General features: G+C 41.1%; 1 protein-coding gene across 1 annotated transcript in view; it reads right to left on the minus strand.

The window, feature by feature from the left end:
* The window catches only part of WWC2 (WW and C2 domain containing 2), a 97,105-nt gene that overhangs the window by 22,167 nt on the left and 48,943 nt on the right, over nucleotides 1-25,995 (minus strand). The window contains exons 5-12 of the mRNA XM_074155245.1: nucleotides 22,092-22,171; nucleotides 18,609-18,738; nucleotides 17,567-17,713; nucleotides 16,527-16,600; nucleotides 12,396-12,638; nucleotides 6,921-7,010; nucleotides 4,974-5,587; nucleotides 1,402-1,525 (exon numbers count right to left, since the gene is read on the minus strand). Of these exons, the coding sequence (XP_074011346.1) occupies nucleotides 1,402-1,525; nucleotides 4,974-5,587; nucleotides 6,921-7,010; nucleotides 12,396-12,638; nucleotides 16,527-16,600; nucleotides 17,567-17,713; nucleotides 18,609-18,738; nucleotides 22,092-22,171 (1,502 nt within the window). The remainder of the gene's footprint in view (nucleotides 1-1,401; nucleotides 1,526-4,973; nucleotides 5,588-6,920; nucleotides 7,011-12,395; nucleotides 12,639-16,526; nucleotides 16,601-17,566; nucleotides 17,714-18,608; nucleotides 18,739-22,091; nucleotides 22,172-25,995) is intronic.

Genomic DNA, 25,995 nt, shown 5'->3' on the forward strand with positions numbered 1-25,995 from the left:
CAGAGCAGGGGATAAGCTTTGATCACAGGGGCTCAGAACGGAAACAAAATCAAAAGACAACAGCGGTTATTGAACCGAAACACACACTCACAGCCAGTCAGTCGAGTGGAGGCGGAGTTTTTAACAGATGGGAGTTTATTTCAGCCCAAGAAAGTTGCATTAGGGTAAACTGAAGATATGGAGCAAACCAATACTAGGATTCAGAGTTCAGGGTGAAATACAGGCTCGTGACCTAAGGTGAGGTTGAACGGCCACTGTAACAGGTCAGGAGAAATCCTTTTTGTATTTCAGCTTTTTTATTTGGTCCCATCTATTTTATTACCTTTTAATTTGTGAAAGACTTGACAAGTAGAAATAATTTTATCAGAGGCCACTGAAACCAATTTCTGATACCACGATGCACCTTCATCTGTCCTAATAGAAAAGCAACAGAAGCCACACCCCTACGTCTTTGTAAGCTTCCTGCTAAATCACGGAATTGTCAGAGATGGAAGGGACCTCCAGAGATCATCTAGTCCAACTCCCCTGCTAAAGCAGGATTGCCCAGAGCACATCACTCAGGACTGCATCCAGGAGGGTCTCTCTGAATATCCAAAAGGACATAAAATTCTGAAATGTGAAGAACTTGCCAAAACTGAGGTGGAAAATAAAGATTTTAGATTTTTCTCTCACAGGTTGCAATAGTCTTCTGTTACACAGTCTGAAGTTCATTGCTTTAACTGCCAGAAAACAGACACTACTATGTGAACTGATATGAATAATCCTGTAGAAGTTACGTCTTGTCAAAAAGCAGCAACAGCAGATACACTTCTTGTGTCCTGTGAAGCATGAATATTAAACCCTCTCCGGGATTATTTTTATACCAACACTATACCTAAGGATTTTTTTTACCTTTCCTCTATTTTTTTATACCTTTTCCTATATACCTTTCCTATTTTTTTACCTTTCCTTTTTTTACCTTTCCTATATTTACACCTTTCCTCTATTTTTTTTTTTTTTTTAGAGAGAAAATACTCAAGCAAAATGCTGCGCAATCTTAAGATTGTATCTAAACAAAACAAAAAGTAACAAGAGTCACTCTGAGTTGAGTCAATGCAGCCCCACGGCAGAACCTGCACAGTTTAAATATAGCTTTTTACCTAGGAAAACTTCTGGCAAGAAAAGAACCCCAGGATTAGAAGGCTGCGTAGTAATGCTGCTCAACCGATTTAGGCAAGCGCTGTAATGCGAATTTGTTAGCTTAAAAAAAGCAACCAAACTTCACCGTTTGGCCAATGTGCCTTCCTTTCAATATGAAAAAAACCAAAGGATAAACTGCTTGTGCTGGTATTACATAACTGCTTACAGATATATTTAATTTATTTTTTGGGTGGAAAGACTCGCGTTATTTCTCAAACCTACTGTTTGGCAGAAGCTTCATATACGCCGCTGTCTCCAGCTACAGACTCATCAGACACGGCAGCAGAGACACAAGCCGTTTTCTCCTCCAGCAGGTGGGCAGCCGTTCTGCGGGGTAAGTCAACGCCTACAAAAAGGAAGGAGAACGAAAATTAGTCCCAGAGATTAATAGCCGGGAAGGAGAGAGGCGCGAAGCTTAGGAAGCTGTCAAGTCGAAGGCGGTGACCCTTAACTGAGTATCACAGAGTAGTTTTGTTCCACATCATTAAACGTTCCGAGGCTGTGCTGCTGTTACCACGTATTCTGGCGAGGGATAGAGCCAAACTGATGAACTTGAAAATGCACAACTATTATTCTTTCCCGGAGATACAGGCTCCTATCACCACCCCTATCCGTTGAGCCAGTTATTATCCTTCATTATCTTCATTATTAACCCGCATTATCCCGATCTTTAAGCCCGTATTTGCCGTGTTCGCATTCTGGGCTGTAGTAACACTTTGGGTACACACAAAGGGATCGCCTGCTGGTTATTAAATAGTCACAAGTCAGACAGACACCCTCTCCCCCAGTGATGTAACTGCTAGGAAGGAAAAATTCCCCCTGGCTTACCATCATCGAAAACTTTTTATGCTACGGTCTCTTTACTATCAACTACTACTCCGCTTTAATTTTCCACTCGCGTTTCTACGCTGGTGTTACGCGGTGAAGCGGCAGCATCACGGAAAGGCACGTTCTGCAGCAGAGTCGGTTGAGGCCCTATACGGTACTTTTATTACACTTTATGCATTATCGTCCCCCCCTGAATCATGACTTTACATCTTGTTAAGATGTTTAAAACGTAAGGCTTCAAGATCAGATGATTGATCGCTGCATTTGTGCTTTTATTTATGGCAGCAGGAATGCTTTTTGTGTGACGATGAAGAGGCTCTTTCCTTCCCCCCCCGCCACGCGAGGGGTGAAGGCGATGACATGATTTATTGATTACCCTTAGGAATTACCCCAGCAGCCTGGGCTGACTTTGACAATGACAGGGACTGACTGTGGAAGAACTACATGATATTCCAACTTGGTTTCTGACAGCGGGGACACGTGCAGAGGAGCAAATAGCTGTATGGTTCCCCTGTACAGGAAAGTCAGAGACAGGGCAGCGGGCGAGAAATGCATCTAAAGAGCCAAGGCAGATTATTAGAGGAAAATACCAGCTATACCATCCCCAGGTATGTTCGTCTACCTCCAAGTTATGATTCAGCAATATTCAAATTTGTAGGCTTGTAAAACTTGTATTTTCCATGCGGGTTTTAAGCCTCCGGCCGAATTTGTTGAAAACCTTCCCATTCGGCATCGCAGCAGTTCCAGGAATGAATCTGGAGTAGAAACACTGAACCAAGCCCAGGTCTGTGTCTCTGCTGATGTACTGAAGCCTCACCACGAGGACCATTTCAAAATGTGCTTGTTTGGGCAGTCTTAATACAGATTTAAAGATAATTTGCATCATATATATGACCCTACATGAGGAAGTGCCAGTATAAAGGATCACGGGATGAATTTATATTTTAAAAATAACTACTTAAAAGACACCCTGACACTATGCAGAATAACAGGTCCTCAAATAAGCTCAAAAATGTTAAACAACCACATGATGCCTCTGAAAATAACAATCTAAAGAAATAAATTTAAAAAAATAAATAATTCTGATTCCTCACAGCCCACTGTGTTCCTAAATTCCAAACCATCTCAATTCAGTTCTCAGACTAGATGAGTTGCAGCCAGGCCAAAAGTTGTTAATTTGGAAAGGATATTCCTGTCCACGTTTCAGCAGCAAATCAATTCTTTTTTTTTCCATCTTTTATATATGACTCTAAAGCAAAACAACACCTGTGTTCCACTGTACTGGAAAGACAAAAGACAAAATTACTCCCTCCCCCCCCCAGATGCCTTTCCATGTTTTTCCACTATGCATTTCACAGGTTCAGACCATTAGGACGTCAGTCAATTTCTTTTTTAATTTCTGCACAGTTGAACAGCTCTCCCCTGGCTCCCAGTATACCCTACATTTGTCTTCTGGTGCCACGTTGCTCTGGTCAATATTGAAATAACTACAGTACTTCACTAAGCTAATCTAATTAACCAACAGATGTTACAATTCCCTTATAACTACATATAAATTTACATATTTTTTTTTATATATATATATATAAATAAAAGCAAATTTCTCATTAAAATATATGTCTGTATCAGTACATCCGGGTATTTTTATTATAAACTGGCAAACTCCAGGCACAAGGGTTCAAGCTTGGCAACAAGTCTGGACACTGCACTCCCTGGAGTCATGTTGTATTTATTCTAAGAGACCCAAATTCCTTAGTGAGCTGCTTTACTATCAACTCAGGCCCAGAAATGTGGAACTGGGTATGGGAGACGCTGATCTGGTTTCAAATAGGGCCGCCAGCGCTCAGCACTGGTGGAAATCTGGCTTCCTCAGTTCTTCCTTGACAAACCAGAGCCCTTGTGTAACGTGAACACACAAATGGTTTGCAACATATTTAACGACACAGAACGACACTAGAAGTCCTCAATAAAAGTGCAGAGAAAGCACAACACGCCATCAGCAAAGTCAACCCTCTGAGGACAAGCCATCAGTTCTTGACAGCCGGGATTTCTGAAGTTCTGACACCGCCACAGGCTTTGGCAATATAAGATGACTAAATATGTCTTCTACCGCAGACTAGAAGTGGAATTCATTACACCCAAATCAGCCATCTCAAAGTGAAAGTCAGCCAGTTACTAAGGATACTTACTTAGGTAAGGATCGATATTAATTTGATAACTCACAAGGTCATTCATCCCATGTTCTTTAAAGGGAAGTATGTTTTAGGATGAGGTGACCCATCCTTTCAGATGTTACCCACAGTTTGCAGGGGGAGCCTAGACTAGCTCAGGAGATCTCTGCTAACTCGGATGGAGAAAAAGCTAAAAGCTATGAAATCCATGTTAAAAATGGGTAGAATGTCACTGTAACTTACATGGCACTTACGTGGTCACTTGTCCTTCTCAATGAACTGCAGATCTTTGAGTGACAGCCGGTTCAAATAACCTGATATACACACACTCACAACAATTCTAACTCAAGTCCAGAAATCTCCTTTACTGAGGATGTCAGTTTGTAAACTTATTCTACAGTGAAAAACAAAGTACCTGATTTCAAGTTACCAGAGGGTATTTTTGCTCTATCCCCACACATTGCTGACAATACTTAAGGAACACCGTGCATCCGTGTCTTCAAGATCCAGCTTCAATTTTTTTCTGTTCATTTTTCACGATAGAGTCTGCGATACACGAGCTTACCTGCTGAGATAGCTACGGAAAAATGTAGATGGAATCGGGGTGATCACAGCTCTCTGCACCCAAACCCAGAAGTTTGTACTCTCTCAGAATTACTGACTGCCCACCATGGCAAAAGTATGTCCATCAAGATACTCTTCAGTTACACGAGGTACCTCCCCATTCAAGAGCCAGCTGTTAGTGCAAAATTGTCATGTAACATATATATTTGACAGTAGATTTTTTTTTATTACCTGAACTTCCTTCATGTAGAGAAGGCAGAGGCTGCCTAATGCCTTCATTAAGATCTTTATCATCTGGAGGAATTCGAGATCCTGCTCTTGTTTCAGAGTCCGACAATATTTGGTTCTCACAGAGACTAATGCCAGCAAAATCACCCGGAAGGTCACAGTCTTCAAAGTCCGTAGTGAGGTGATGCAAAGGGGAATTTTGAGCCGACACTGAAAACGCAGCTTCTAAAACCAAAGGGGAGCCTGGGGGGGACAGGGAGGACAGCGAGGACCTGGAAGAGAGTGACGTCACGGATTTGGGAGGTTCAGTCAATTTGGGATGGTCTGCAGCTGAAGGAGAGTCACCGTAACCCAGTCTCCCATGGGAACCGACCACTTCGTTCTCATGGATAGTGGTGATAGGCCCCGAAGGAATGTAACCACTTTTTTCTTGCAATATGAAATCAAGTTTATACTGATAGTCCAAATCTGTTATTTGATCGCCCTGGTTATAGTAGAGTTCCGTGGAGCTGAGCGAGTTCAGAGACCCTCTGCTTGAGGTGTTCAGGGATCCCCGGCTGGATGCCAGCGATCCCAGACTGCTCCCTGAAGACACAGATAAGGTACTTGCCGAGAGGCTGCAAAGAAAGCACAAACAGACTGGTGTTACTAAACTAAACCAGCACAAAAGGGTAAGATAAGATTGACAGAAGCTGTGCTATAATGATTTGGAAGCTGTGCTATAATGATTTACAACTGAATGCCACCTGGGGCATTATGTTTTCTAAGGACCCATACTTGGCTCAGACCAGCGTGCCCAACCTGCGCACCCTCACGGGCTAAAGACCGAAGAGACCTTTACTAACAGAGCTATCGACTTGAAAAATTTTGCTACTGGACTAGAAAACTGCCTTTACCAGGATAAAAAGACCCACAAGTCCAGGGTACAGTCCGGAAGTCAGAGAAACTCTTCCCCAGGACCAGTTACACGCATCATTAAATACCAGAACTCCCATCAGAGCAATGAGTTTGAGTTCACAGCAGCTGCGACCGATGACTTTTTTGTTATCACTATGAATTTCATAAACCCAGAGTCAGATTTTGAATCAATGACTGTCAGGAAAAAATACCCCGCTGAGGGTACTTCTCTGTCGACCGAAAGCATAAGTCAGCGTTGAAGAATAAAACCAGAATCAACTATTCACAGAAATATTTAAACACATACATGTAGTCACTGAGCCTCTCCAGTTCTTACACAGAATAAAGGCTACAGTTCTGATAGTTCTCATTTTACACAGAACTCTGAGAAACCATTTGGTCTCCTCAATGACAGCATTTTGGAGATACGACCAATTAGAGAATTCCCGCTTTATTTATTTACTTATGCAGAAACAAAATAACGTCTCCCTGCTTAATTATAGAAGCTGCACCAAAAAAAATAAAATCCATTCAATCCAGTCTCGAGTGCTTACTGAAATTATAAAAGTACACCAGGTTGGTATGGTGGCAAAAGGCTTGAAGCTATTAGAGTTGCATTTTCTTACTTAAATATTAAACAAATTTTGTTCAGCTTCCAGCTAACAGGAAAAAAAACAACCAATCTAAGAATGAAGTTCAGACAGCCAGGTCACACTGTTGCTGAAAACAGGCTTTACCTTACACAGTACAACCTCACAGAATCACAGAATGATATGGGGTTGGAAGGGACCTCTGGAGATCATCTAGTCCAACCCCCTGCCAAAGCAGGTCCACCCAGAGCAGGTTGCACAGGAACGTGTCCAGGTGGGTTTGGAGTATCTCCGGAGACGGAGACTCCACCACCTCTCTGGGCAGCCTCTTCCAGGGCTCTGCCACCCTCACAGTACAGAAGTTCCTCCTCATGTTGAGATGGAACTTCCTATGTTCAAATTTGTGCCCATTTCCTCTTGTCCTGTCACTGGGCACCACTGAAAAAAGACTGGCCCCACTCACCTCCTAAGCTGTGAATGCAAATATGTAGTTAACTTCGTAGTTTCTTCAAGTTTCTGTACCAACTCTTTTCTTCTCTCCTCTAGTTTCAATCTGGAAAGAGAGGAACATGTAAGTACAGGGAAGCATTGCAAAATAAGCCAGAAGACTGAAATATTTCATAGATAAGACAGAAACAAAGTGAAGAGCCCTCATATTTTAATCTGGTTGCCAACTACTAAAATCCAGGAGACTGTGTTAACTCTCAGGCCCATCGTAAAACCCCAAACCACTTCAGCAGAGTGTCTTTACCTGCAGAATGTTAAGCACGGTAACAAACCTGGGGAGTGTATGAGCAAGCAGAGTGTTGGTACAGTCACACCGTACCGAGGGGAACACGCACCAAATAAAAGAGGAAGAGATGAGCACTGGGAAAACAGCTGCAACTTCGGGACAATAAGATCTGCACTAATACAGTTTTTAAAAGCCACGCTGTAGACTGGCTCCTCACTTAATATCGTTTCAGGAAAAAAAAAAAAAAACAAAAAGAACATTAATACCAGTATGAATTCTGATAATGCAAGAACTTGGGGCAGCACTGCAGGAAGTTTAAAATGAAAGCACTCCTTTTGATTTTGGAGTCTTCATCTGGAGACAGAGGACAGTAAATCAAAGCAGCGTTCAAGCGCAAGGTTCTGAGACAATGCACCGTATTCAGGAGTCCTTGGTAAAGATTTCTACGTCCCCAACAGCTTTGTCATCGCCTCAGAGCCCCGCAGCATCATAATGCTCATTATCAAGGTCATGAAAAAGGCGGATTTATTACTTCCTGCACCATTATCCAGCCTAACTCTAAAACCACAAATGGTAGAACTCTCCCCTCCATTTCTTTTTGGCTGGCTGCAAGCAGAGAGGATTCACTAACCTTTACAGTGGTTTTTTCCTTTTATAATTCCCTTTTATCACTCCATTTACAACACCAAATAAATTGCTTTCCCTCAGTGGATTCAGCTAAAACCCTCCTGTAGTTGTGGATTAGTATATTCTCCTCTAGCCCTTGCTCAGTCAACTGACAGATGTCACAAGTTCTCAAGCAACGGATCTGAGGGACAAGAAATTACCTCCCCTCCTTTAAAAAAAAAAAAAAAAAAAAAAAAAAAGTTTGATGTTCATTCTCAGAAACCTTTTCTTTGGCCTTTCTGGCATCTCAAGGATGTATAAATTAATATTCAAATGCAGAGAACACTTCAAAGAACAAAAAAAGCCTAACAATAACAAAAAAAACCAACCATTGCTTTCTTATGCAAACTGAATGAAATACTGGAGAGCTCCCGGAATTCACTCTCTTTGAGCGCCAGACACCAGTAAAAAGACATTAAGTCCTCAGTGCAGCAAAGCATGAAAAGCACTTGCTTACACCCACGCTTATTCTGGGTTATGCAAAGGTGAATAAGTTACCCCGAGGTCAGGCAGGGTGCGAGCTTCCACTCCGCTGCCTCTGCTCTGACACCCCAACCACGCGTTCGGCTGCCAGTACCTGCTACATCCGGCAAAAGCATCCACGGTACTTCACTCTCTGCTCAGGGAGACACGCACACGGGTTTCCAAACCAAGAGTTATGCTCATCTGTGTTATCAGACACTTCTTCCTGTCATTTGACTATTTCTCATCGCCTTCTGCCTTCTCTTAAGGCCCAATCTATCCCCTTTTCCCAAGCAAGAATTGGGAAAGGATTGGAGCATCTCCCTTATGAAGAAAGGCTGAGAGAGCTGGGACTCTTTAGCCTGGAGAAGAGAAGGCTGAGGGGAGACCTTATCAATGCTTATAAGTATCTGAAGGGTGGGTTGAAGGAGGAGGGAGCCAGACTCTTTTCAGCGGTTGCCAGTGACAGGACGAGGGGCAACGGGCACAAGCTGGAACATGGGAGGTTCCACTCAAATATGAGGAAGAACTTCTTTCCGGTGAGGGTGACAGAGCCCTGGAACAGGCTGCCCAGGGAGGGTGTGGAGTCCCCTTCTCTGGAGATTTTCAAGACCCGCCTGGATGCAGTCCTGAGTAACATGCTCTGACATGCTCTGGGCAATCCTGCTTCGGCAGGGGAGTTGGACTGGATGATCTTTATGGTCCCTTCCAACTCTAAAAATTCAGTGAAATTCAGTGAAATTCAGTGAAGAGTGCTCTTCACTAACTCCTTGGTGGCTTTTCAACAGTGACCTACCATTTTATACTCAAGGAAGCAGCACAGAAAATGCTGTGTCTGTTCAACTACTAATGGCAAAAGGCAAGAAAAAAAATTTAAAAGCTTAGGAACTTCTCTGACTGGAGTCCACCTATAGTTGTTCCACGGAATTTGTACTATTAAACTAAAAGGTTTGTTTGTTTGTTTTTCTCCAAAGCACAAGGAAAAGTTTGTTTTCCTTTATTATCTCAAGGAGGTTGATAAAATGTAATTTATCCCATATAACTCGGCTCCTGAAAAGAAAAATAATTATTTCCTGGATGTAATTTCATAGAATCATAGAATCATCCAGGTTGGAAGAGACCCTTGGGATCATCAAGTCCACCCATCTACCCTACACTACAGAGTTCTCCCCTATATCATATCCCCCAACACCACATCTAAACATCTCTTAAACACATCCAGGGATGGTGACTCAACCCCCTCCCTGGGCAGCCTGTTCCAATGCCCGACCACTCTTTCTGTGAAAAATTCTTTCCTAATGTTCAGTCTAAACCTACCCTGTTGATCCAGTACTAATTACTACTAGTAATTAAAGAAGTAGTATTAATACCTGTAGGTAAGCTTCAGAAAGATGTTAGTCCCAAACACAAGGTAGGTGATGAAATCACTCCTAGAAGTTCCAAGCCACACAGGAAACAATTTCACTATCTCACAACAAAATCAGATTCAAGGACTTTTTTTTTTTTCATTCTACATCAGGCCAAATTAAAAATATAAAACAACCAGAACTTTCAGACAATGAACCTTCCGTCTTTAAAGCATAAGCAGGAACTTTAACATCCCAAAGAACATGTAAACGCCTAAACCACTATCGCGTTACCTGTTCTGACATCTCTCCTGTTTGCACCCCTTCTGTTAATTATCCCATTACTCATTGTGGGAGACATCTTTCTCCTGTTTTGATCTTAAACTGTAACATTGCTGAGAGGGGCACAGAATCTTAAATAAATTAAAAAAAAAAAAATGCATGAAAAGTGCACATACCTCACCTCTCAACGCAAACTTATGTGGACTTGTTTGCTTATGGCAGGCACGAGAGCAGGGGCCAGTTTTACACAATCAAGCCGTTAAATCACGCATCTCTCTAAATTACTTAGTAGACTGTGATTACTTAGAAGAATTTGCCAAGGACTACAGCAGGAATGGAATCTCCCTGACAGGAACGCAGAGGCAAGAAAGCAGCAAATAGTTCCCAACAGTTCCACAATCCGGATATTTCTATCCGGTTGCTGGAAGGCTTCTTAAAGCAGTCAGAGTATGCCCCATCCCTGCTTTTTTGAGGCTGATACGTTGTGATTTATACCCTCCTCCTGTGAATTGATTCCGAGTACAGCTACTAGTGGCAATTTCAGCATCCTACTCCAAAATAACCCAGGGCTATGCTATGATGTTTTTAAATCAGAGCAAGTCTTCTGTTTCTTCCCCCTCTAGAAAAAAGCTAAAAAAACCCCACCCAAACCCAACCCAAAACAAAAACCTCTTGTCACATGAAGCTCTGACACAGTCTATAGCTTCTTACACTGTCGCTTTGTTATCAGTCCCTGGGAAAACACTGGAAACCTACAGCACTCATGAAACTTCATGAAATAAAATAGCAATACAACAATAGTCCAACGTTTTGGAGCTGGTGTGGCTCCTCCACCGATGATGGAGAGGAGAATCTTCCTCATCTCCAAGAATTAAAATGTTGATGGTCGATGAGATACAACTAACTGTATCCTTTTCTCAAATTAACATTTTAGGAAAAGTTTCACCCTCTGACTCCTTCTACAAAATGAAAATTTTCTTTATGTTTATAGCAGACACACCAGAAATAATCCTCAAAATAGCTTAGTATGAACGAATTGACGTGCTCTGAAGTCATTAAGGGAGACAGTTTTAATATCATAAAACTAGAAATTCACTAGGGATTCACTGGAATGGCAAAAAAGCAAAACAGGCACCATAAATACTACCTCAAGCAGCAGTGTGTGACATGAAATCCTACAGTAACCTCAGGAAAAAATTCCACATTTTCAGGAATGAAAATTGAAAGGAAAAAATTTGAAGAAAAGGGGGGGGGGGGGGGGGGGAGGAATAAACTGTAACAACTAGTTGCATTGCAAAAAAACCCATTTCTTCTTGACAGTGGGAGACAATTTTACTCGCCCTTTGTACTCCACGTATGACATCTGACGTGTATGGGAAAATGGTCCAGTGCAGAATTTTCCTCGGCACTAAACAAGCGAATCCAAAACACACGACTAAGAAACCAGCTCCCTATTTACAACATAAGTCGAGATTTAGCTATTACTTACAACACTGAATTATTAGAACCTTAGATTCGAATTATTTACTTGTGAACGTCACTTTATTATCGACCTCTTATTCTCCATTTATTAATGGAAGTCAGAAAGCAACGGATCCATGATAATTTAGATATTACTACCACAGTCAGGTCATTTCTCTTGCAAAAATAGAGGACACAACAAGAATTTAGCCATTCAGTGGAACTGGAGCACCAGGAGGTGTTTCCTGGCAAAGGGAAGCAGAAAGGCTTACGGTGCTGACTGTATCGCTTCCATAAGGGTACTACACCGACAGACGCAATGACATTTTGTGTTTATTGCATTTTACATGTGCTGGAGGTGCCCGTAAATTTGTTTCCACTCACAGTTGATGAAAAGTCCATTTGTGACAGTCACCTTTGATTTTCTCGAACTCTGAATCCGGCTAAAACAATTTATTGTGGGAGTTACTTCAGTTACCAGTTTGGTAGCCACAAGTTAGGAAAGTTTTGCAGCAATTATACTCCTCCTCTGAACTTTTTTTTTTTTCCTCCTTTTGGTTGCATTTTTGTACGCAATAAAACTCACAATGAAAGGCTTCAGACGGTGCAAGAATCAAGATAATCTCTGTAACCTGAGTTCAAATAGTTTACAGCTATTAGCAGAGAGGAGGGAATGATGTATTGCCCTCCTGCTGGTATGTTGACATTCCTCAAGTTATTTAACATCTGTCACAGGCATTTTCATGCCAGTACCAAACGCAGAGAAACTGATATCGCAGAGCACATACAGGGTGTTCACATTCTCTCACAGTACAGAAGGCTTCTTTGTGTTTCTGCCCAGTGGGCTAATAGCAAATTTAATTAAGATCTACACAGAAGGGTTACTGAAGGAAAAGAGCCCATCAAGGCATAGTTTGGGGTCTGTGGTGAGTACAAAGGTTGGGTCACAGAAAGCAGCGTTTAATATTAGCAAAAGACAACCCCTTACCTTTCAGCAAGTGCTTGACTGGGTGTGCTTTTTACAGACAGCAGCTCTTCTTCAAGCCTCTTCCTTTCTGCTTCCAGCTGCTCTAGCTCATCTTGAGTACGTTTCTGGGGTGTAATAAACTGAAGTTCCTTTAAAAGCTCCTCTTTTTCATTGATTAACATGAGTTTTTCCTTTTCCACATCCAGTGCCCCAGGCCAGGCTTCACTATCAAGCTTAGAGAGTTCGATCTTCAAGTTAGCCATGCTAAAATAAAACACAGCAGATTTCTCTGAGCCCAGCCCAGCACACAAATCCCAACAAAAAAGAGAGAAGCTGTACAGTATTTTGAAAGGTATCAGAATATAACAACATTTTCTACTCAAAGTCATGCTTTTAATTAGTTTTGCTTCACAAGGATGCAGACTACACCAGAAGAGCAGGCCGCCTATCCAGGCCAACAGCAACGTGCGTATGTATTAAAGCCAGTTGCTCCTGTTTAAATGCTGAGTTGAAGTAAAAGTCACAACCTTAATAAAAGCTTTTTTGAAAGCGGTGTGTCTGGTAACATCATAGAGGTGCTACACTTATATTCATCTAGGAGTATGGTGGATTTCTCTGGGGCCCCGAACAGAAGGAGGACATGGACCTGTTGGAGCAGGTCCAGAGGGAGGCCACAAAGATGCTCAGAGAGGTTGGAGCCCCTCTGCTGTGAGGACAGGCTGAGAGAGTTGGGCGGGCTCAGCATGGAGAAGAGAAGGCTCCGAGGAGAACTTAGAGCCTCTTCCAGCCCCTAAAGGGGCTCCAGGAGAGATGGGGAGGGACCCTTGATCAGGGAGGGGAGCAACTATCCCATTGCTTATACTAGAAGCTCAAGGGGAACCACCCCTTTTTCATTTTCCATAGGTAACATTTCCTTCTCATCTGCACCTCAACGAAAAGACAACAGCTTCAAAAATGAAAACAATCCATATTCCCACCAAACCCCTGCAAGAAGAGTTTGTTTTGACTCAGGGTATTTTCACAGAAAACCAATGTAAAATAAACAGCAACACTATCAGCGGCGCTACCGTAAGGGAATGGTGGGATGAAATGAAACGAAGCGGTTCAATATATTTCACAGCTGTTACATCTATCATTTATATTCAACAGTCCTTCCGAGGAGCAGTACTCAGAGGGGAAAACCACCAAGTAATTTCAGCTGGATAATGGAATGGTAAGACTTTCATCTCCAGGTCACTGGTTCTAGCTTAACCATGCTCTGAGTGGCTGCTCCTGACAGCTGTTTGATGGCTTTTGGGGTGCGATGGTGGTCTCCGAACAGCTCTTTTGCTCCCTCTGCTACAGACAACTCTCTACCACCGACACTGCCACTCTTTCCAGCTGCCTCATCAGACAGGCAAAGGACTGGATGGATATGAAGACTCACTGGTCCCACTCTTTTGAGGAAGTCCTTGTTCAATAGGTCAACGAGGAACATTAGCCAGATCTTCATCACATCAGGAGAGGACTGATAACATCCTCTAATGCTTTCGAATAGCAATTGCAACTGAATCTAGCATAGTTAACATCAACATTCCACCTCTTCAAGACATTCTGCTGGCTAAGCTACATAAAACGTGCAATATACAAGATTACCTGATAATTTTCAAGTAGAGAAGTTCACTTACAAGATCCTCTCTTAGTTATTTTAACACAGAACAACTATGAATTTGCCCATTTAATATTTCAGAAAAGATGGTCAATACCTTATTAAATTATAGTGATGATTACAATAGCCATAATAATTAGGGAGGATGTAATTAGGTACTGAACTTTATGTGCAAACTGGTACATATCCTCATTATTCCAAGGCATGTACACTTTAAGTTCACTCTGTAGTCACTGGTAAAACCATCATGTGCAGATACCTTAAAGACTTTAAACAGTGTCTTCAAGGCTTATGATTGTTTTATTTAAAGCTGAAAAGAATATTTATTACTGGGCAGTTTTCAGACAAAATTGAATGAAGTTACCATCTAAAAGGAGATAATTGAACCCTGAAATACATTAACGTTATATGGAACAAACAGTTATGCAAAGATAAGTACACGAGCTACTGAAATTTTGACCCACGTTCTTGGCTGACCAATTTGTGAGAAAGTAAGATCTTGTGCTGCAGTACTCCATACTAGGAGCACTCTACTTTTTGGGGGCTTTAGGGGTGTTTTTTTTTGAAGTGGAAGTGGTAAACTCACTCACTGCCAGGAATTTTGTTGTTCCTACAAAGGAGAGAGAAAACACAATGCTGGGACTTCTTGGTATCAAGACATAGTCCAAACAGAGGATGATCTGGTTTTGGATCAATTATGCCTGAGAAAAAACGTCATCTATCTGCATCTAAACCACCCCCTGACAATTAATATTATGTACACGGTGATTGTGAGCCCAATCATACACGTTCAATACTGAACAAACACAACGGCCTCAGCACTCTTTGCTGAATGCATTGATTATCTAATAAAGTTTTATGATCTGTAATGAGGATATAGGATTACTGTTACCGCCAAGGATGGTAGCTACTGCTCTGTACGAGGAGGGTATATATTTGAAATTAGGCAGCCCCCTGCCTTTAAAACATAAAAACTATGCCTTTACTTTGTACTTATAAGATGCAAATTTCTTTTTCTAGTTTTCTAATTGACCAACGCCACAGTATTCCAACTGAAATAATACTTAAATATCAGATTAAACGGCATTTTAGGCACAGTTTTCATATGGGGAAAAGTGCTATTTTTTATGTTATTGCCTTGTTTAGTTCTTTATAGTAAAAGAGGAACTTTGGGTGTGGGATAATGTTTTAGATTTCTATTGTCCTTAAATTACAAAGCACCTCCATAACAAAACTATAAGGTTTCTGAACAGCTGACACCTAAATTTTGTGAAAAGTATTAGAAAATAATACAATGCATTATTAATAAAGAGATATCCCCCACACACTTTATTTTTTTTTAATAGTAAATCTTCCCTTGGTATTATGCAGCACTTCTGGTTTTTGTAACCCTGAACGTTCTGCTTTGTGATGCCCATTCTTCAGTGCTGTGGCAATTCATCAAAACGGCACCGCTTTCACGAGCAACCAGGGCAGAGCTTTATTTGAAAGGCATCCCACATTCATCAGTGGAGCAGTTCCCAATTTCTTTTCTCCTCAGGTTGAACTCATTAAAAAAAACCTCAACCCCATAGCAATAACAAGTATTTAAATTATCCAAAGTCACAGGGAAAAAAAAAAAAAAAAAAGAAATAATTAAGCCTACTAAATTTGCACAGGAAGTCTGAAGCAACTCTAAAACTGAAGAGCCTTCAGTGGCATAGTGAACTGAACTGATGATCCCAAGGAAGAATATAAAGGACATCAATAAGCTGGAGACACCTTTCAGTGAAAAGTCAGGTCCTTAATCCAGAGAAGTGCAACAGAGCTGGTGAGGGGTCTGGAGCACAAGTCTTGTGAGGAGCAGCTGAGGGAGAAAAAGCCTGGAGAAAAGGAGGCTGAGGGGAGACCTTGTTGCTCTCTACAACTCCCTGAAAGGAGGGTGTAGTGCGGTGGGAGTTGGTCTCTTCTCCCAAGGAACAGGCGATAGGACAAGGAGAAACAGCCTCAAGTTGCACCAGGGGAGGTTTAGGATGGATATTAGGAAAAAATTTCTTCACAGAAATGGTTGTCAAGCATTGGAAGAGACTGCCCAGGGAAGTGGTGGAGTCACCAGCCCTGGAGGTATTTAAAAGATGGGTAGATGTGGTGCTGAGGGACATGGTCTGATGGTGGTTTTGGCAGTACTGGAATAACAGCCTGACTCAATGATCTTAAAGGTCTTTTCCAACCTAAACGATTCTATGATTCTATGAATCCTGGAGCTGCAGTTTATTTGTCGCTGTCTGCATTTTCTTTCTTAACACATTCAACTTTGCATTGAATGTAAAACCTACTGTTCAAAAGCACTGGCTTCTCCTGAAAGCCTGTTTGTGTTCCGAAGGAAAGGGACACTCCGCAGAATGCCCGCAGTGCCAACAGAGAGCCGCCCACTAGATGTCAGTGCGAGCACAAGGTTGGTGCAGCAGAGACCAGGCACCTTCCCAGCTCCAGGCTGGAACTCAACAAGCAACTAACCCTATTACCTTCTTTTTGCCTCTTCATATTGAAGACTTAGTCTGACCTTCTCGGCTAAATTTGATCTACTTCTTGCTCCAACCTGTTGAGAAAATAAAAAAAAATAAAAAAAAAATTAGCCTTATTACTGTGTAAAGCTGTTAAATGAAATCAAGAAAATCTATGCACAGGCTAGAAAAATCATGACATAAAAAATAAAAGCACCCCCACCTGCAGCCACGCACTTGCTGTTAAATGCCTAGTTAGGAATCTACTCAGATGGACAAAACAGTGCTGGTTTTCTTCTGATCCAGTTCATCTGGTTTTAACTACTGTACTACCAATAGCCCAGAGTCCATCAGAGTAAAGCAAGAGCGTTGTCAAAGAAATCTTGCAGTGATTGCACCCAAAATTTTGATCTCCTCCTTTGAACTCAGAATTTGGAACTAAGCCAGCGCATTTCAAAGCAAGACTTCAATAAATTTGCTACGAAACAGACACAAGCTTAGCTCCTTGTTTGGAAAATCTCGTGCAGTCCCTTCCTTTCAAACCTAGCTCACAGAACTTCAAAGAAGGTACCAAAACGAAGCACAGCTTTCTGTGTATGTAAATATATAGCGTCAGTGAAACAGAGAAGGTTTTAATGCATCACGGAACAAGTAGTTCCAGTGTTTTTCAGCTGCGTGAAATGAAATTGCACTTTTAAATTCTGAGATCTTGTTTCTGAAAATTAAAAACATCTCTTCACATTGAATTAAGTCTGGAAGGTGAAACATACCCTACAGACAGATCCAAAAAAATACTCTCTACTTATGCTGATCTTCACTGTCCTGTAACAATTTGATTAAATCAAATTATCATAAACGCTTCATGACAAACAAAAAATTCAGCTCTATTTAAAATTTAAAGGAAAAAAATCAGATAACTGATAACTGAAGTAATTATCTCTTATATATGTATATATGTACACCTGTCAGCAACAGTAAACAACCATTTGGTTCCAATTTCATTAACGGCAGCTTTCTGATTCAATTTCTCTTGGCATTTGACAAACTGGAAGACAGCTCACCTCACCAGAAATGTCAGTCTGAGACCCTGTATCCAGAGTTTGTCTGGAAAAACACAGCTGGGAGTTCACGGAGCTGGAACTCAGGTCTGGTTCAGATGTCCCGATGGTCTGCTCAAAATTGAATTTCTCTCTCAACTTTGCAAGACTCTGTCCAGGAAACAGAGAAGGAGGTGGTGTTAAAGTTCCTTTGTACTTCACCATGTTTCTACCAGTTTATTTCCACAAAAACATTTACATAAAAGACTCCAATATAAAAATTCTGGGTTTACTTCATACTTAGCAAACTATCCTTTTAACCAAGCAGTTGGTAGGTGACACTAAGCGTGACCAACACCTATGACTATAAAAACTACTTCTGTAGTTTTGTCTCTCTTTTTTTTTTAACTTGTCAGCCAATTAAATACTTAGCTGATTAAAAAAAAAAAAGAAAATATCTGCTTTCATAATGGAAAATAGGGCAATTTAGATTTGGATAACTTTCACTGAGTTAGAAACTGTCCATGCATCTCAAAAACACGTCTCGTTTTGTCCACTTAATAATTTAAATTGTGGTTTAGAGGTAAAATCTGCATTGTGCCTTGCACACAAGTACAGAAATCTAAATTGTCTGACCGACATATAGCAGCTTTTTGAATTAAGAAAGTCACTGGCTTCAGTTTCTGCATCTGAAAATGGATTTTAATACCAGGTTGGGCTCAAAGAGTTTTGAGAATCCCTTAAAAAGTCAAAAATGCAGAGTATTTATAATCAGGAAAGTTACTCATGCAGGGTAGGTTTAGACTGAACATTAGGAAAGAATTTTTCACAGAAAGAGTGGTCGGGCATTGGAACAGGCTGCCCAGGGAGGGGGTTGAGTCACCATCCCTGGATGTGTTTAAGAGATGTTTAGATGTGGTGCTGGGGGATATGATATAGGGGAGAATTCTGTAGTGTAGGGTAGATGGTTGGACTCGATGATCCCAAGGGTCTCTTCCAACCTGGATGATTCTGTGATTCTATGAAAAGAAATCCACACAAGGTTTATATCAACTGTTCAAAGTACCTTCATTAAATCTTGTTTTTCTCTCTCTCCTGAACTGATCGCCTTTCTGATGGACTTCAGTTCACTCAGGATGGCTTTGGCCTCACATAGTTCATACCCGCTGTGGCCTCCAGACATTTTTTGGTCAATTCTGTGGAAAGAGAGACTATTAATACTGGATACAAGAAATAATATTGACACCTCTGCTGTTGTGCTTCAGGCAGAAGCATAACTAGTGAATAGAAGGGAGGGAGGTAAGAGACACCATTTCCTGTAACAAATGCAAAGAAGAGAAAGGACCTTGAAGTCACCATTAAAATACTTACTGCTTAATCCTTGGCAAAAATGTCAAGCTAACACATACCCAGTGCCCAGCAGATGGGTTTCACTGACAGCAGGAAATTGCATGGAAAAATGCTTCTGTTGGCTTTAAAACCACCTCAGCTAAACTACCAGGGCCTTACCAAAGGCAGAGACTCCACGAGCAATTCTAGTTCATCCAGTCTTAAAGACATAAGGGCACAGAGCACTAACGACTCCTCCTAGGAGTGAGTATAGAAGAATTGCTGGCAACATGGTCAATGTTCCCATCCCCACCATAACTCTCAGCAGCCCAGAAGCAGCTTTTGGGTACACCTTTCATACCCTAAACTGTTTGTGATCCTTACAGGATCAGAATGTATTAGTAATATTCCTCTACCCAGACCCACATCATGACACGGGCAGACAGACAAGCTTCTTGGTACTCATCAGCTTTGCAGAGAAGAAACAGAACCAGCTCCATTCCTGTCTCAGCTTCCCTCTCCTTCACCGTAATCCCAGGCATTAACAGTCTGTTCTGCACAGCCAGTCACCAGGCTCCCTTTTATTCACAAAATCTCTGGATAATTAATACCATATGTCATACATCAGACAATTTATTAAATTCCTGGACTATCAACAATTTTAAAACCTGTAACTTGAAAATAATGTAACAAAAAAACCCCTAAGCTTAGAGATAAAAAAGATATTTCATTTTAGTATTTCCTTCTATACTTCAAGAAGTACAGTTTGTAAAGACGCTTCTCCGGCCTCCAGTTTAACTGAATATTTCATAGCAGCATAGAAATGACTGCGGCTGTGCTGCACAAAATTAAAAACAACAGCCATCTTCACAGAAGTCAAGCATCTAGTAGAGAATACTTTTTTTTTATAATGCAATTGGGTTTCCGTTTTTATCGTCATCCATCATCTTTGCTAGAAGACATTAACCTTGGGAGTGAGGAGTGAACAACATTTTAATGATCAGAAGCGATCCCGAGCATCCCCCTGCAAGAAAAGAACCTCCAGGAAGCACCTGTAACTATTCTGTTTTACTTCCAGCTCCGTGCACAAAGATATCACGGGCCTAAAGCGGTCTGTAGAGCTGTGAGCACGTCTGTTTTCCTTTCCTCACATTTCAGTTTTTGTACAAACTACAACTGCATTTGTGTAAGAAAATTACGTATGTGACTCAGCACTCAGATTCCTATTCAAGGATGTTATTTGTTTCAGCTTGAAAGTTCCTCAAACTCTTTTCATAGCTTGGCACGCACTTACTGTCTGACAACACTCAATTTTTGGTAACTTATCAAGTTGCGAAGGTCAAATAGAGACAGGATACGCCAACAATTGGGATCATGAATGAAGAGCTGGGTAATACACCACATGCTGCCTGGTAATATGACGTGCCACATTCAAATCACAACTGCTTTATTCTGTATATAATTAAGATGGACAAGAAGGATCTCTGACACACAAGATATTCCATCTTCCTGTTTTAAATTAATGGGATTAGTGCTGTTTGAAAGTGGCTGACTGAATTTTAAAAACAAACGCCCATTGTGTTTCTGTGGAATGCTGTTGACAGTTTCTGAAACATGCTTTGGATTCCTATCAAAATGGCTTGTGAGCAAGCTGCTTTAAAACAATACTTCATTGTTGAATTAATATAATAAAACCAGCATGATTGGCTAACCTTTAATCCTGGGACAGCAGCATGAGTTTTTATTACCTTAAGCTTTAGAATCAATACATCTTTCTTCTTCTAAATTTTGCTTCCAATGAAATCTGATTTATGGTTAAATAAATTCAATCAGCTATCCTTTTTTCCTTTCGCTCCTCGCTACTCTTCATATATTTAAATAACAATCAAATCGTACATTTCTGTGAGTAAAAATGAAGGAGGACAGACACTTGACTGGCATCCTCCTGAGGTGCTGAGGGTATTCAGTTCCCAATTGATTTCCAACTCTTCATACCAGAAAAATATGTTTTTGTCCATTTTGACAGGTATCTAGCTACGATCAGCCATTTCCTGGACCAGATTTTTTTCTCCTACTTAAAAAGTCATAAATAATCCTACTGAATAGAACTGATCTATTAAAATACACAGGCAATAGCCTATGACATGTTTTGGTTAGAACTGGCAACTGAACCCCAATCTCTCGACTCCAAACACAGATGCTCTGTCATACTTTGCAAATTTGCATTTTAACAATCTATACAGGAGATAGAAACACACTTTCCCTCTCCTACCTTTTGTCCATCCTCCCTATATATTCTGCAAGTTCTCCAGGACAGAGATTATTATTTATTTGACAGTTACACCACTGTACACAGGGGGTCCTGAGAAAAAGGGTAAATTAATCCAGACAGTGTTACTGGAACTAGGGTACTAAAAGCACACAGCTCAGCATTCCACTGTGTAGATGTATCCTTAATGTATGGGGTACATACCACAATGTGGAAAACAACCAGCACTAATATATTTCTGTTGACATTAGGCAAGAAAACACGCTTGTTAGCAAGGTCTCCTCTGCAGCAAGTTCTCTGTGGTGACAGTTCCAGTAATGTTTAATATTTTAGGGCCCAACTTTGTAAGTCAGGAGCAGCAGGGAGTGCTCCGACCGAAAAAAAATAATTCATTCCCTAATAATCCAACTGGTTAAATATCCAGAATGGTCACCCCGTTCAGCCTCAGCCCTGTGGACACCAGGCATTCCAGCAACTGGAACAAAGTCAGCCAGGTCTCTAATCCCCAAATTGTGACTCATTTCAAACCCTGCTCAGTTGTGCCCCATTTATACCTCTGAGAACAGCATCCTCCTCTCTCTCTTTCGAGCTCAGAGGTGGGGAAGGAAGAAAGGAAGATCTAATTACTTTGTCATTTTTTTTTTTTTAAATTTCTTAGCAAAGCAGCTAAATTCTTCCTGAGGACCCTTAACCACTGCCCTTCTTTCTGTCTCTTTGCAATACAAGGCAAAAAAAAAAAATAGGAGGGGGAATAGATTTCTCATGTTAACACTTGCACAATAGGTTTGCCATTTCTACAGATCTCCTGCTTCCCAACTACAACAAAAAGAGTTCTTAGATTCTCATTTTTCCCCCTAGTAATTCTCTCACATAAGATGGATTCAATTCCATGCCAAAAAAAGAAATCAGGCAACTGAATTAAGCCAGTTTCAGCTATTTTCTTTTACTCACTGTTGCAGCGTTTCAAAGCCCTGTTCCTTGTACAGCAGCTCTTGCTTCATTTGAGAGAGTTCCCTCTTCAGCTTCTTAACCTTGGGTGTTAAATCAAAAGTTAGAAAATTCCTCTTGTTAAACAGTGTAACGCGTGGCTTTGAACAATTAATGTATTCTCTACATCAGATGAGACCAAAAAAAGAGAGTAAATTGCTCTACTGACACATATTAAAAACAAAAGGATCCGTTCTCTTCCTGATGTCTATGGGCAAAAATGCTTTAGTATTAAAGGGACACGAGCAGATTAAATCACATTCCTTATTTGTATCGATACCACACTGTGTTATTAAACCTGAGAGAACTTTAACAAGTAATTTACTTCTCACTCGTTAAGCATGTATTCCAACTGTCCTACAGGGACATGCCTGTTTATTTTAAAGCTTATTATATTTTCACTTTTTCATTCCATGAAGCTCTCAAGTCATTTGCACTGTAAAAGATAAAGTGTGGACTCTTTCCCCCTCCCTCTCCCCCAAACCATCCATTCTCATAAAGGTTTACAGACACTGGATCCCTAAATATATAATTCACATTCATTTAATTCAAAGGCAACAATCTCTAAACACATTTGGATCGCAAATATATGCATCTATTAAATAGAAATGTCTTTGGCAAAACATTCCCTTACTTTCCCTAAAGTTGCATGCTCAATTGCTTTTTAATCTTAATATTGCTATTTCAGATATTAGCAGACATGAGTAAACTACCAAATATTGATGAATCAAGACTAAATAAAAAAAATCCTCCATTTATTTTTTAATGTCATACTTCCCAAACATACTAAACCAAAGTTTCTGGACCACCTACAAAGGAGTTCACTTTAACACAAATTAAAATTAATCCTCAGCATACACGGAGACAGAAATGCCTCCTTGCAATGTGAAGTCCCAAATTTTGGTATTTATACATCTACATCTGGCTCGTTTTCACTCTAGATACTAGCCAGATATTGTCAGGCTTTTTAACGTTCCAATCAGTAAGGTGAAAAAAGGATAAGCGACAGGAAATTCCCTACTCTCACCCACCACTGCGAAATTCTTGCTGGTTTTCATATAGGTCCTCAGATATTCAACTCTTTTCAAAAATGGATTATATTAAAATGAAGAACTTTGACCACTTTAACTGAAATTAATTTCAAAATACGTTTCTAAGACTTTTTGTATCCAAATCCCCTTAGAATTCCTACCTGGTGCTATTCTTCAAACTAAAATAAAAAGTTATATTCCCCAACATGCCAGGTACCTTCAACTACTGAGCATCAGCAGCTACTGTAGCTTTCCAAGAGACTTCGTTTAAAATATATAGAACAAATGCTTTGTTTGTTTAAAATAACCAGCGGTGTGCGGGGTCTTCGTGTGGGTTTGTGAATGATACTTAGGCATTCGAGTTTGGAGCTTCTGGCTAATCAATTTTCTGCGACAGAAATAAAATGCTTTCAATCTCAATTTTCTCCAAAGCAAAATCTGTTCTCTAGATGATGGGTTTGGGTCAGGCTTTTGGAAACTGTCATCACTAGTTGGTTTACTTGACAGAAAACTGTTTTTATTTCGTACTGAATAGTTAGCATGATAAATAGGCAATCTCTCCATACACATTCAGCGCTCCTTAACTATTTCCTCCCTGCCTAGCACAAAACCCCCAAGATTAATCTCTCGCGTGTTCTGATCAAGGTTACAGAAAATGAACAAGTATCACCTCTACGTTCTAGGTAAAGTAACTTGTAAAATACAAAAGAAGTGCCAACTTTTCTGAGAAACACAGAATGGCTTAAACTTTTTTTTTTTTTAATCAGAAATGTGAAATTAAAGTAATAGCAGAAGGCACACTTGATTTCAACTTAGAGGATTGCATCTCTCAGAAACACTTACATTTTTCCTCAAGATCATACTCTGAGTGTCCTCTGCTGTAATTCATCATCATTTCATTATCAAGAAATGTGAGTTACGCACATTATCCTAGAAGGACGTGACCTACATCATAATATAGACTCTGTGTTTACTGCATCGCGCTTGGCGTTAAACTATTCTTGTGCTCCTTGTCTTCTCCTTCAAAACTTCCATATAATTCCCGCTTTTTCACAACTCTTCACTTGTTTTATCCTTCACCCCTTTTCTACTGCTTCTGCACATCATCTTCAGTCACCTGGCAGGCCCCTCACTCCTTCCTCCCAGCTGCACCTTCAAGTGGGCTCCTGGGCTAACCCCCTTCTCTTCCAGCACTCCAGTACTAATGGAAAACGATAACAACCCCCTCAACTTGTTATTTTATAAAGGTGCATCCCCTGCTCGCTGCATATGCATAAAACACGCTGTTATCGCATGTGCTTTGTAGCGTTTGAATTATCTTAGCGATTATCTTACTTCAGGCCCCGAATGGCCTCACTCAAAGTCCACCGCGGGATCATATCCTTCAATTTTAATCCGGTGAGAAAGGTCTTTCTTCTCCTGCTTATTTCATTTAGCAGCCATCTGATTTCTCTCATCTTTTCCCTATGACCCATTGCGCAATAGGCAATTCATGTCTCCAAAAGGCTCCACATGCATACATTAAGCACAGCTAACAAGGAAAAGGCCAAAGGCCCATTCAGAACTTCCTCCAATGCTGAGCTTCCCCCCTCCGGCCACCATTAACCTGATGATAACCACCATTAACCAGTAAGCCTCAGCCAGCAGGAGAGAAACAGGTTTAGCACATCTGACCTAATAGTTCACTGAACAATGTGTGAATTCTAACCAGCTGGGCTTGCAGCTTACTAATGACTAACTTTGTTTCCCATTAAGTCCACACATGCACATACTGTAAAATGCCAAAAGGTGGCATATTAGCCAAGCATCCTCAGACATTCAAGTAAGGGTAAACTATGAAAAGAGTCATACCTCTCGTCATCTTCCATGAAAAACACTCCACAGAATCACAGAATAGTTTGGGTTGGAAGGGACCTTAAAGACCATCCAGTTCCAACCCCCTGCCCTGGGCAGGGACACCTCCCACCAGACCAGGTTGCTCAAAGCCCCATCCAGCCTGGCCTTGAACCCCTCCAGGGATGGGGCAGCCACAGCTTCTCTGGGCAACCTGGGCCAGTGTCTCACCACCCTCACAGGAAAGAATTTCTTCCTGAGATTTAATCTAAATCTCCCCTCTTTCAGTTTGAAGCCATTCCCCCTTGTCCTATGGCTCCCCTCCCTGATCAAGAGTCCCTCCCCATCTCTCCTGGAGCCCTTTTAGGGACTGGAAGGGGCTCTAAGGTCTCCCTGTCTTTTCATCCTTGCTCCTGACAGGGTCCTTACTGCTGTAGATTTTCCCTACTAAATTTAGAAAATTTTTCCTCCACCTCCTCCAGGGATGAAATAAATTCTCTCAGAAACCACCTTCCCTTCTCCTTAAAGGACAAGGGACTACAAATCGAGATTGGTATGAATGAAAAGGTGTACAAGTCGTCAGGAGGGCAACATCCAGACGTCAGTTTTACGATGTGTTCCAGCCCTGATTTATCCAGGGTTTTAAATTTTTAATGAGCTATTCCACAGTTCCTTTTAAACATTAATTGTTTAGACTCCTAATCATAATTCTCACTCCAGGTGAAGGAGTATGTTACTCTCGGAGGCTTCTCCGAGTGTTGCTCTGTGCGGAAACCAGGAGGGGGCAATGGAAGAGCTGAGTAACTGCTGTCACTTCTGCTCCCAGAGTCCGTACCCCAGCCCTCGGCGCTGTGAGGTGGTGTCTTTTCAACCTGCATGGTTTAATCTAACTTTTTTCGTACTAAGTACAGAAAGCCTGGGCTACGTACGGAGCATTATACGCCACGGCTTAAATAAATGAACTCCCTGTATAGATTTTAAATGTCTTCCACACCATTTCCTCC

This window comes from Numenius arquata, chromosome 10 (assembly GCF_964106895.1).
Source record: "Numenius arquata chromosome 10, bNumArq3.hap1.1, whole genome shotgun sequence".
In the NCBI taxonomy this organism is placed as follows: Eukaryota; Metazoa; Chordata; class Aves; order Charadriiformes; family Scolopacidae; genus Numenius; species Numenius arquata.